The sequence below is a fragment of the Clarias gariepinus genome, chromosome 28, assembly GCF_024256425.1.
Source record: "Clarias gariepinus isolate MV-2021 ecotype Netherlands chromosome 28, CGAR_prim_01v2, whole genome shotgun sequence".
Lineage (NCBI taxonomy): Eukaryota > Metazoa > Chordata > Actinopteri > Siluriformes > Clariidae > Clarias > Clarias gariepinus.
Window position 1 is genome coordinate 20,447,035 of NC_071127.1, and position 12,380 is coordinate 20,459,414.

At 41.6% G+C, this 12,380-nt stretch overlaps 4 protein-coding genes and 2 pseudogenes across 4 annotated transcripts; 3 read left to right on the forward strand and 3 right to left on the reverse strand.

Annotated features, from left to right (window-relative positions):
• Positions 1-566: 566 nt before the first annotated feature.
• Positions 567-1,105, reverse strand: LOC128516154 (histone H2B-like). The gene has a single exon (XM_053490462.1). The coding sequence runs from the start codon at positions 1,036-1,038 to the stop codon at positions 664-666; it is 375 nt and encodes a 124-aa protein (XP_053346437.1). The 5' UTR covers positions 1,039-1,105; the 3' UTR covers positions 567-663.
• A 793-nt stretch (positions 1,106-1,898) lies between these two features.
• LOC128516162 (histone H4) lies at positions 1,899-2,295 on the reverse strand. The gene has a single exon (XM_053490468.1). The coding sequence runs from the start codon at positions 2,293-2,295 to the stop codon at positions 1,984-1,986; it is 312 nt and encodes a 103-aa protein (XP_053346443.1). The 3' UTR covers positions 1,899-1,983.
• Positions 2,296-3,054: 759 nt separating this feature from the next.
• On the forward strand, positions 3,055-3,430 carry LOC128516159 (histone H2A-like; annotated as a pseudogene).
• A 2,137-nt stretch (positions 3,431-5,567) lies between these two features.
• On the reverse strand, positions 5,568-5,943 carry LOC128516160 (histone H2A-like; annotated as a pseudogene).
• Positions 5,944-6,692: 749 nt separating this feature from the next.
• Positions 6,693-7,089, forward strand: LOC128516163 (histone H4). Its single transcript, XM_053490469.1, has one exon. It carries the CDS (start codon positions 6,693-6,695, stop codon positions 7,002-7,004), a length of 312 nt encoding a protein of 103 aa, XP_053346444.1. The 3' UTR covers positions 7,005-7,089.
• Positions 7,090-7,882: 793 nt separating this feature from the next.
• On the forward strand, positions 7,883-8,429 carry LOC128516155 (histone H2B-like). The gene has a single exon (XM_053490463.1). It carries the CDS (start codon positions 7,950-7,952, stop codon positions 8,322-8,324), a length of 375 nt encoding a protein of 124 aa, XP_053346438.1. The 5' UTR covers positions 7,883-7,949; the 3' UTR covers positions 8,325-8,429.
• The last annotated feature ends 3,951 nt before the right edge of the window (positions 8,430-12,380 follow it).

Consider the following 12,380-nt stretch of genomic DNA (forward strand, 5'->3'; position numbering starts at 1 on the left):
TATATTCATGGCAAAAGGCATTTTTGTTATTTAAAAAACTAGATAGGATGTTTAAGTTTATTTTTTCTAAGAATTTTAAAACCATAGTTGGATTTACTTGTTCAAATACTTTAAAAGTATCAATAGAATAAAACAAGTTCCTTAAAGGAGTAAGAGTCAAATCAAATGTTTGATGGACAACTGGGTTCTGCATGGCGAACATTTTGGTGGATTTTCTCTTGACAGTAAAAATGTGTGTTGCGTGTGTGTGTGCGCGCGCGCGCGTCTAAACATTTCATATTGTACGGTGTATGTGACTTAAAATTTGAAGTAACAAAATTCTAGTGATGCTACATACTAGTTCTAAATAGCTCTGTACTGCTAGAAACTACTTTGATCTAGAACAATTCAGCTTAAAATTTTATTCAAGTGGCTCCTTGAAAATTACTCTGAAATACATAAACCTACTCAAATTTTATTTGTATAGCGCTTTTAACAATTGGCATTGTCCCAAAGCAGCTTTACACAATTAAAAGAATTACTCAAGTTTGTATGGAATTTGAATGTGTGAGTCAAAATGGTCAGATAGTCCTAAACCCACACGACAGGAGATGGCTCTTTGACAGAAAACATGGGTGGCTCTTAAAAGAGCCGTTGTGTTGATGAAGGCGGCGGTGACGCGCTTTACTTGGAGCTGGTGTATTTAGTCACGGCCTTGGTGCCCTCGGACACAGCGTGCTTGGCCAACTCACCGGGCAGCAACAGGCGCACGGCGGTCTGGATCTCCCTGGAAGTGATGGTGGAGCGTTTGTTGTAATGAGCCAGACGAGAGGACTCACCGGCAATGCGCTCGAAGATGTCGTTGACGAACGAATTCATGATTCCCATCGCCTTGGACGAAATGCCGGTGTCGGGGTGAACCTGCTTCAGGACTTTGTACACGTAGATAGCGTAGCTCTCCTTCCTGGACTTTCTGCGCTTCTTGCCTCCTTTGCCGGCGGTCTTGGTCACGGCTTTCTTCGAGCCCTTCTTGGGGGCGGTCTTGGCTGGCTCAGGCATGGTGCTGCTGTTTCACAACGAAACTAAAAGAAGAATGAATAGCTCCGCCCGAGGGCCCTCTATGTAAAGGCTACATTGTAATTAGGCACAAGCCAAGAACGGATTTTGATTGGTCGACATTTTTAAAATTCCTCCCATGGAGGACCTCCTACCGCCCCAGTCTTTTCCTGTTACTCTTCCACCCTTCGCTTTGTGTCCCTTCCCGCCGTTTTAGTTTTATTTAAAAAAATAATAATAATATATATATATATATATATTATTTTTTTTAATACAAGGTGCCACAGAATAACAGGATTTTTTAATGCGTATTGGTAGCCATTAACAGGTGGTAGCACTGCGGGTCAGTGACATTTAGTTAAATATACTTTAGTATTTCTACAAGTTTTAGGTTTCAATTACTATGAATATATTTTTTTTCTTTTATCGCTTCTAGTTTTATTGGATTGTAAAAAAGTTCCCTTTTTTTGTCACCCCGGATTTAAAAAAAATAGACAAGGATATTTACAATAATTTCATCCAGAAAATAAGTAAATCACGTGTTCAACCGTGAAAAAATATGTACATATAATTTGTAAATAAATATCTTTCAGTCTTTCAGTGTAACTAGTGTGTGTACCAAACTTTAAATGCTTTGTTCATGTCTTGTGATGCTTTAAATGGATTCTGAAAACGCTTTCCCGATTATTTCGATAAGTTGAACACTCGAACACAGACTTCAGACTGTGTCCGAGAGATTGACTTTAAATTTCTTTATCTAGCTCCCTCAACTGCCCGCATATATCGTTACAAGTGTTATGAAAGTTTTAAACGGTATTATTTTGTACACGGTGTATAAGCCTAAAATACATTTTTACACACACACTTAAAATTGGCTGGCTCTTTTGCTGGAGATGTGGGTGGCTCTTAAAAGAGCCGTTGTATTCGCTTCGTTAGCCGTTGGAGTGTTTAACCGCCGAAGCCGTACAGGGTGCGGCCCTGGCGTTTCAGCGCGTACACCACATCCATGGCGGTGACGGTCTTTCTCTTAGCATGCTCGGTGTAGGTGACAGCATCGCGGATGACGTTCTCCAGAAATACCTTGAGAACACCGCGAGTCTCCTCGTAGATCAGGCCGGAAATACGTTTCACTCCGCCACGGCGCGCCAAACGGCGAATAGCGGGCTTGGTGATTCCCTGGATGTTATCGCGGAGAACTTTACGGTGACGCTTGGCGCCTCCCTTCCCGAGTCCTTTCCCGCCTTTACCTCTTCCTGACATCGTGCTACTTTCACAAAGCTAAACAACAAACTGGTACTTAGAGTTCAACAATGACGTTTTTTATTCGTCTCCAGAGGACCTACTTGAGACCAGGAGAGGAGGAGGGACTAAGACCAACGGTCGTGTAATATGATGTTTTCCCTTTTAATAATAGTTAGAGGAGGAGAAGTACTTTTTTTTCCTTAAATATATAAAAAATGCTTGATTATATTTTATACTAAATAAATCATACATCCAAACTGTAAATAAGCATCCACAAGACCTGATAGAAATATAAATTTTAATATAACGTAAGTATCAGTAGTACTTTGTATATTTTGCTTATACGGTATAAATGTTGAAACATTGTTTCATACCAGTGTAATTAACAGTATAAAAATGAAGCATTTGTCACCATGTATATGTGTCGTGTAATGTGTAAAACCTTTCTTAAAAAGTTTGATTAAAACCGCAAGAGCGCAGAAACACACACACACACACACACACACACACACACACACGCGGGCAACTTGGTAACGATTTTGGTATGAAACGCTCGTACCAGGAGGAAACCCGACAAGCACAGGGGGAATGTGCAAACTCCCCGCACACAGACCTGAAGCAGGATTTGAACCCGCAACATTTGAGGTACAAGATCACAGTGCTTAAGAAAAAACTTACTAAACTCGGCCACAAGATCAGTTTAGACTATATTAGAGAGCACTAGTAAACGGTTGCTTACATTTTCGCTTTTCTTTGAACGCGTTAACGTAGTGGGTCATGTCTGGAAGAGGCAAAACCGGCGGGAAAGCGCATGACCAAGGCCAAGACTCGCTCATCCAGGGCCGGTCTGCAGTTCCCCGTGGGCCGAGTCCACAGGCTCCTCCGTAAAGGGAACTACGCTGAGCGCGTTGGTGCCGGCGCTCCGGTCTACTTGGCTGCTGTGCTGGAGTATCTGACTGCTGAGATCCTGGAGTTGGCTGGTAACGCCGCCCGCGACAACAAGAAGACCCGTATCATCCCCCGGCACCTGCAGCTCGCCGTGCGTAACGATGAGGAGCTGAACAAACTGCTCGGCGGAGTGACCATCGCTCAGGGTGGTGTGCTGCCCAACATCCAGGCTGTGCTTCTGCCCAAGAAGACCGAGACCAAGTAATTTTACCTACTGCTGCGTTTGTCAGTATCCAAAGGCTCTTTTAAGAGCCACCCATTTTCCATTAAAAATACTGTTTTCCTCATCAGTTCACAAACACTTGTAATAACACGTAAATTAATATGACTTATAAATATTTTGTAATAAGAGGTTACATGACAATGAGAATTGTTCGTTGGAGATCTCTTCTATATAATGTGTGTAACTACTAGCATCATTAATTCTACAGTATCAGTTCAGTCAATTGAATCATCTAAGTTAAATATGTGAATGTTTTTTTTTTTTCTTTTTAGTTGAGCAGCAGTATAATTAGGAATATGAGACCGGAATAGTATTTTCAGAGTGGAACCAATGTTCTCCAGTCAGAGAAGAGTCAGGGTTCAATTGTGTGGGACACTATATACTTGTCCATGTGAGAGTTGTGTTCGGCAGACAGTAATATTTTAAGGTACAGTGTTGTGCAGAATTGTTTGTCTGGAGGCTTTTATGGAATTAATACATGTAAAGATTTAGTTCATTTTCTCCCTTCAATTTCTTCCGACGAATGAGGTATGTGGTATTTTACTTAAAAACTGTACTTAAAGGTACCGCACGCTAGCGGAACTTACACAAAAGGAATGTGATGGTCAGCAACGACAAAAAGCCTCATGGGGCTTTTAGAATAAGAATAAAATGGGCATGAAATTTGCTACCGTGTTTTAACGCTGCATTATAAATGTGATCATTTTGAGATGTATAAGTACGAAACAATGTATAACCTTGTAAATACACTTTTTAAAAATGCAAGCAACCCGTTCGGTTTTGAGACAAGGGTAGCTGCAGATTGGAGTAGCCTGTTTAAAGGCTAATATTAAACGCTATTGTTCTTTCTAATGCGTTTAAGTAATGCAGCCAACATAATTCTCTATATTAAAATTCCATTCTTTTCCTGTAAAATATCGATATTACAAATATTCCTTTCTAAACATTCTACTGCGTTGCCACGGATTACTGACGGCATCCTCGCGTGTTTGAGTCATGGTCGTGGCTAAAAGGGATATATGGCTCCAACCGGAAACTAACAATGAAATGAATTGTTATACCTATTGGATCATTTTTCATGTCTACAACTAATCCTTTCTTGTAAACCAAAAATTTTATTGTTGTATAGTGAGAAAAAAAAAAAACGTTTTGATGTGCGCATGCCCAATAGAGCTTGAGCTGTGTTTCTTCTAGCCTTAACCATATTAAACCCACAGTGCATACATATAGAGAATTGAAATTACATTTCTCTCAACCCTTTCGGCACGCCCCAACCTTTTAGCACGCCCATTACTCCAATCTGCAGCTACCCTTGTCTCAAAACCGAACGGGTTGCTTGCATTTTTAAAAAGTGTATTTACAAGGTTATACATTGTTTCGTACTTATACATCTCAAAATGATCACATTTATAATGCAGCGTTAAAACACGGTAGCAAATTTCATGCCCATTTTATTCTTATTCTAAAAGCCCCATGAGGCTTTTTGTCGTTGCTGACCATCACATTCCTTTTGTGTAAGTTCCGCTAGCGTGCGGTACCTTTAAGTACAGTTTTTAAGTAAAATACCACATACCTCATTCGTCGGAAGAAATTGAAGGGAGAAAATGAACTAAATCTTTACATGTATTAATTCCATAAAAGCCTCCAGACAAACAATTCTGCACAACACTGTACCTTAAAATATTACTGTCTGCCGAACACAACTCTCACATGGACAAGTATATAGTGTCCCACACAATTGAACCCTGACTCTTCTCTGACTGGAGAACATTGGTTCCACTCTGAAAATACTATTCCGGTCTCATATTCCTAATTATACTGCTGCTCAACTAAAAAGAAAAAAAAAAAACATTCACATATTTAACTTAGATGATTCAATTGACTGAACTGATACTGTAGAATTAATGATGCTAGTAGTTACACACATTATATAGAAGAGATCTCCAACGAACAATTCTCATTGTCATGTAACCTCTTATTACAAAATATTTATAAGTCATATTAATTTACGTGTTATTACAAGTGTTTGTGAACTGATGAGGAAAACAGTATTTTTAATGGAAAATGGGTGGCTCTTAAAAGAGCCTTTGGATACTGACAAACGCAGCAGTAGGTAAAATTACTTGGTCTCGGTCTTCTTGGGCAGAAGCACAGCCTGGATGTTGGGCAGCACACCACCCTGAGCGATGGTCACTCCGCCGAGCAGTTTGTTCAGCTCCTCATCGTTACGCACGGCGAGCTGCAGGTGCCGGGGGATGATACGGGTCTTCTTGTTGTCGCGGGCGGCGTTACCAGCCAACTCCAGGATCTCAGCAGTCAGATACTCCAGCACAGCAGCCAAGTAGACCGGAGCGCCGGCACCAACGCGCTCAGCGTAGTTCCCTTTACGGAGGAGCCTGTGGACTCGGCCCACGGGGAACTGCAGACCGGCCCTGGATGAGCGAGTCTTGGCCTTGGTCATGCGCTTTCCCGCCGGTTTTGCCTCTTCCAGACATGACCCACTACGTTAACGCGTTCAAAGAAAAGCGAAAATGTAAGCAACCGTTTACTAGTGCTCTCTAATATAGTCTAAACTGATCTTGTGGCCGAGTTTAGTAAGTTTTTTCTTAAGCACTGTGATCTTGTACCTCAAATGTTGCGGGTTCAAATCCTGCTTCAGGTCTGTGTGCGGGGAGTTTGCACATTCCCCCTGTGCTTGTCGGGTTTCCTCCTGGTACGAGCGTTTCATACCAAAATCGTTACCAAGTTGCCCGCGTGTGTGTGTGTGTGTGTGTGTGTGTTTCTGCGCTCTTGCGGTTTTAATCAAACTTTTTAAGAAAGGTTTTACACATTACACGACACATATACATGGTGACAAATGCTTCATTTTTATACTGTTAATTACACTGGTATGAAACAATGTTTCAACATTTATACCGTATAAGCAAAATATACAAAGTACTACTGATACTTACGTTATATTAAAATTTATATTTCTATCAGGTCTTGTGGATGCTTATTTACAGTTTGGATGTATGATTTATTTAGTATAAAATATAATCAAGCATTTTTTATATATTTAAGGAAAAAAAAGTACTTCTCCTCCTCTAACTATTATTAAAAGGGAAAACATCATATTACACGACCGTTGGTCTTAGTCCCTCCTCCTCTCCTGGTCTCAAGTAGGTCCTCTGGAGACGAATAAAAAACGTCATTGTTGAACTCTAAGTACCAGTTTGTTGTTTAGCTTTGTGAAAGTAGCACGATGTCAGGAAGAGGTAAAGGCGGGAAAGGACTCGGGAAGGGAGGCGCCAAGCGTCACCGTAAAGTTCTCCGCGATAACATCCAGGGAATCACCAAGCCCGCTATTCGCCGTTTGGCGCGCCGTGGCGGAGTGAAACGTATTTCCGGCCTGATCTACGAGGAGACTCGCGGTGTTCTCAAGGTATTTCTGGAGAACGTCATCCGCGATGCTGTCACCTACACCGAGCATGCTAAGAGAAAGACCGTCACCGCCATGGATGTGGTGTACGCGCTGAAACGCCAGGGCCGCACCCTGTACGGCTTCGGCGGTTAAACACTCCAACGGCTAACGAAGCGAATACAACGGCTCTTTTAAGAGCCACCCACATCTCCAGCAAAAGAGCCAGCCAATTTTAAGTGTGTGTGTAAAAATGTATTTTAGGCTTATACACCGTGTACAAAATAATACCGTTTAAAACTTTCATAACACTTGTAACGATATATGCGGGCAGTTGAGGGAGCTAGATAAAGAAATTTAAAGTCAATCTCTCGGACACAGTCTGAAGTCTGTGTTCGAGTGTTCAACTTATCGAAATAATCGGGAAAGCGTTTTCAGAATCCATTTAAAGCATCACAAGACATGAACAAAGCATTTAAAGTTTGGTACACACACTAGTTACACTGAAAGACTGAAAGATATTTATTTACAAATTATATGTACATATTTTTTCACGGTTGAACACGTGATTTACTTATTTTCTGGATGAAATTATTGTAAATATCCTTGTCTATTTTTTTTAAATCCGGGGTGACAAAAAAAGGGAACTTTTTTACAATCCAATAAAACTAGAAGCGATAAAAGAAAAAAAATATATTCATAGTAATTGAAACCTAAAACTTGTAGAAATACTAAAGTATATTTAACTAAATGTCACTGACCCGCAGTGCTACCACCTGTTAATGGCTACCAATACGCATTAAAAAATCCTGTTATTCTGTGGCACCTTGTATTAAAAAAAATAATATATATATATATATATATTATTATTATTTTTTTAAATAAAACTAAAACGGCGGGAAGGGACACAAAGCGAAGGGTGGAAGAGTAACAGGAAAAGACTGGGGCGGTAGGAGGTCCTCCATGGGAGGAATTTTAAAAATGTCGACCAATCAAAATCCGTTCTTGGCTTGTGCCTAATTACAATGTAGCCTTTACATAGAGGGCCCTCGGGCGGAGCTATTCATTCTTCTTTTAGTTTCGTTGTGAAACAGCAGCACCATGCCTGAGCCAGCCAAGACCGCCCCCAAGAAGGGCTCGAAGAAAGCCGTGACCAAGACCGCCGGCAAAGGAGGCAAGAAGCGCAGAAAGTCCAGGAAGGAGAGCTACGCTATCTACGTGTACAAAGTCCTGAAGCAGGTTCACCCCGACACCGGCATTTCGTCCAAGGCGATGGGAATCATGAATTCGTTCGTCAACGACATCTTCGAGCGCATTGCCGGTGAGTCCTCTCGTCTGGCTCATTACAACAAACGCTCCACCATCACTTCCAGGGAGATCCAGACCGCCGTGCGCCTGTTGCTGCCCGGTGAGTTGGCCAAGCACGCTGTGTCCGAGGGCACCAAGGCCGTGACTAAATACACCAGCTCCAAGTAAAGCGCGTCACCGCCGCCTTCATCAACACAACGGCTCTTTTAAGAGCCACCCATGTTTTCTGTCAAAGAGCCATCTCCTGTCGTGTGGGTTTAGGACTATCTGACCATTTTGACTCACACATTCAAATTCCATACAAACTTGAGTAATTCTTTTAATTGTGTAAAGCTGCTTTGGGACAATGCCAATTGTTAAAAGCGCTATACAAATAAAATTTGAGTAGGTTTATGTATTTCAGAGTAATTTTCAAGGAGCCACTTGAATAAAATTTTAAGCTGAATTGTTCTAGATCAAAGTAGTTTCTAGCAGTACAGAGCTATTTAGAACTAGTATGTAGCATCACTAGAATTTTGTTACTTCAAATTTTAAGTCACATACACCGTACAATATGAAATGTTTAGACGCGCGCGCGCGCACACACACACGCAACACACATTTTTACTGTCAAGAGAAAATCCACCAAAATGTTCGCCATGCAGAACCCAGTTGTCCATCAAACATTTGATTTGACTCTTACTCCTTTAAGGAACTTGTTTTATTCTATTGATACTTTTAAAGTATTTGAACAAGTAAATCCAACTATGGTTTTAAAATTCTTAGAAAAAATAAACTTAAACATCCTATCTAGTTTTTTAAATAACAAAAATGCCTTTTGCCATGAATATAGCCATAGAAGCTGGCATGGCGTTAAAGAAAGAAAGAGAAGAAATGCTTAGACAACTGCTCGTGACCTTAAAAGACTATCAAGGATACAAGGATGCTTTACCATGTTCTTCCATGTTCTGGTACGAAATTAGGACCCAGATCCCGTTTAAGCCACTGAGATAGCATAGTAGTATAAATGTAAGGGTGTATATTTGTATACACATAAATATAAATAAGAGCAGTCATATATTATGACAGAGGTATATTATGCAGGGATTTAGACATAAACTATACATAGTGTATTGCACATTTTCAGAGACCGTATTGCACACATTGTACATTCGACTTATAGGGTTATATATGTATTGCACCATACAGTTATATATTACACTAAAATATAGAGATACAGTGGTGTGAAAAACTATTTGCCCCCTTCCTGATTTCTTATTCTTTTGCATCTTTGTCACACAAAATGTTTCTGATCATCAAACACATTTAACTATTAGTCAAAGATAACACAAGTAAACACAAAATGCAGTTTTTAAATGATGGTTTTTATTATTTAGGGAGAAAAAAAATCCAAACCTAAATGGCCCTGTGTGAAAAAGTAATTGCCCCCTGAACCTAATAACTGGTTGCGCCACCCTTAGCAGCAATAACTGCAAAGAAGCGTTTGCGATAACTTGCAACGAGTCTTTTACTCGCTCTGGAGGAATTTTGGCCCACTCATCTTTGAAATTTAGCTTTATTTGAGGGTTTTCTAGCATGAACCACCTTTTTAAGGTCATGCCACAACATCTCAATAGGATTCAGGTCAGGACTTTGACTAGGCCACTCCAAAGTCTTCATTTTGTTTTACTTCAGCCATTCAGAGGTGGATTTGCTGGTGTGTTTTGGGTCATTGTCCTGCTGCAGCACCCAAGATCGCTTCAGCTTGAGTTGACGAACAGATGGCCGGACATTCTCCTTCAGGCTTTTTTGGTAGACAGTAGAATTCATGGTTCCATCTATCACAGCAAGCCTTCCAGGTCCTGAAGCAGCAAAACAACCCCAGACCATCACACTACCACCACCATATTTTACTGTTGGTATGATGTTCTTTTTCTGAAATGCTGTGTTACTTTTACGCCAGATGGAACGGGACACGCACCTTCCAAAAAGTTCAACTTTTGTCTCGTCGGTCCACAAGGTATTTTCCCCAAAGTCTTGGCAAGCATTGAGATGTTTTTTTTTTTAGCAAAATTGAGACGAGCTTTGATGTTCTTTTTGTTTAAAAGTGGTTTGCGCCCTGAAAATCTGCCATGCAGAGGCCGTTTTTGCCCAGTCTCTTTCTTATGGTGGAGTCGTGAACACTGACCTTAATTGAGGCAAGTGAGGCCTGCGGTTCTTTAGATGTTGTCCTGCGGTCTTTTGTGGCCTCTCGGATGAGTTGTCTCTGCGCTCTTGGGGTAATTTTGGTCGGCCGGCCACTCCTGGGAAGGTTCACCACTGTTTCATGTTTTTGCCATTTGTGGATAATGGCCCTCACTGTGGTTCACTGGAGTCCCAAAGCTTTAGAAATGGCTTTATAACCTTTACCAGACTGATATATCTCAATTACTTTTGTTCTCATTTGTTCCTGAATTTCTTTGGATCTTGGCATGATGTCTCGCTTTTGAGGTGCTTTTGGTCTACTTCTCTGTGCCAGGTAGCTCCTATTTAAGTGATTTCTTGATTGAAACAGGTGTGGCAGTAATCAGGCCTGGGGGTGACTACAGAAATTGAACTCAGGTGTGATAAACCACAGTTAAGTTATTTTTTAACAAGGGGGGCAATCACTTTTTCACACAGGGCCATGTAGATTTGGAGGGTTTTTTTCTCCCTTAATAACGTAAACCTTCATTTAAAAACTGCATTTTGTGTTCAATTATGTTATCTTTGACTAATAGTTAACGGTTTTTGATGAGCAAAAACATTTAAGTGTGACAAACAAATAAGAAATCAGGAAGGGGGCAAATAGTTTTTCACACCACTGTTTGTTGTAATAAAATACTATCCAAAAGTAGCAGTTTTTAATGTAATTGTGTTTAATGGGAGAGGACCTACAGAGCACGGCTAGAGTTCAGCAGTCTAATTGCTTAAGGGTAAAAGCGGTTTTTGAGCCTGGTGGTCTTGCACTGAAGGCTCCTCAGCCTTCTGCCTGTGGGAAGAGGTTGAAATAGAGAATGTGCAGGGTGAGTGGTGTCCTTAATAATGCTGAGGCTTTCCTTTCAGCTACGGTGCTATTGCCATGCCACACAGTGATGTAGGAGCTGATGATGCTTTCTACCACTCCTCGATAGAAACTCTTCAGAACCAGGCTCCCAGGCCCAGCTCGTTTTAGCTTCCTGAGGAAGTAGAGGCGTTGCTGGGCCTTTTTAATCAGGCCCGAGGTGTTGACGCTCCAGTTTAAGTCCTTAGCTATATGGACGCCTAGGTACTTAAAGCTGGAGACCACTTCCACAGCTGCTCCATCAATGTGTAGGGGGAGAGGAGTTCGCTTGTCCTTTCTGAAGTCCACCACCATCTCTTTGGTCTTTTTTACATTGATGCAGAGTTTTTTTTCCCCTACACCCCTGTACCAGTTATTCTACCTCCTCTCTGTAAAAGGATTCATCGTTGTCAGTGATGCGTCCTACTACTGCTGTGTCATCTGCGAATTTGACTATATGACAGCTGGAGTGTCTCGCTATGCAGTCATACGTCAATAGAGAGAACAGGAGGAGGCCCAGAACGCAAACTTGAGGCGAGCCTGTGCTGATGGTGATGGTGGAGGAGATGGTATCATGGATCCTGACAGTTTGAGATCTGTTGGTCAGGAAGTCTAGGATCCAGTTCCCGGCTGAAGGGCTTAATGTGTAAAATATGTCAGGAAGTGACATCAGGAAGTGATGGGAGCTTGGTACAGGGAGGAGGGTGGTCATGTTCCTCGAAGCGGGCATAGAATGAGTTTAGTGTATCTGGCAGGGAAGTGTTCCGAGGGCATTGTGCATCTTTGGTGTTGTACACTTAATGCCCTTCCACATACTCCGCGGATCGTTGGAAGTAAGGTTGTAGCGCAGCCAAATAAAAGGGCATTTTAACTAACAGGGAAATGGATTAAGGAGCTAATGCTGCTCACCTGTGCTCGTAAAATTGCCCGATCTGGTTTTATTTGTCCCCATTGACAGTGTTGGTCACAGGGTAAGCTCTCGCGAGCATGCGCGATCGCAGCGCGAGAGAACCCGGAAGCGACGGCGGGTCACGTGTGCCGGTATAAAGCCGGAACCGGCAAGTGGCTCGGCACGGAGAGATTTACCTAGCGCGCTGTTTTTTCTGAGAGAGAGTTTGTTTGATGGTTCTAAAGGAGTACTTTTCCCCAGGTGGATTATTCCTCAAAGACACTAACAATTCACC

Excerpts from the sequence above, each read along its gene's own strand:
- LOC128516162 (XM_053490468.1), bottom strand. The coding sequence starts at position 2,295 with ATGTCAGGAAGAGGTAAAGGCGGGAAAGGACTCGGGAAGGGAGGCGCC.
- LOC128516163 (XM_053490469.1), top strand. The coding sequence starts at position 6,693 with ATGTCAGGAAGAGGTAAAGGCGGGAAAGGACTCGGGAAGGGAGGCGCC.
- LOC128516154 (XM_053490462.1), bottom strand. The coding sequence starts at position 1,038 with ATGCCTGAGCCAGCCAAGACCGCCCCCAAGAAGGGCTCGAAGAAAGCC.
- LOC128516155 (XM_053490463.1), top strand. The coding sequence starts at position 7,950 with ATGCCTGAGCCAGCCAAGACCGCCCCCAAGAAGGGCTCGAAGAAAGCC.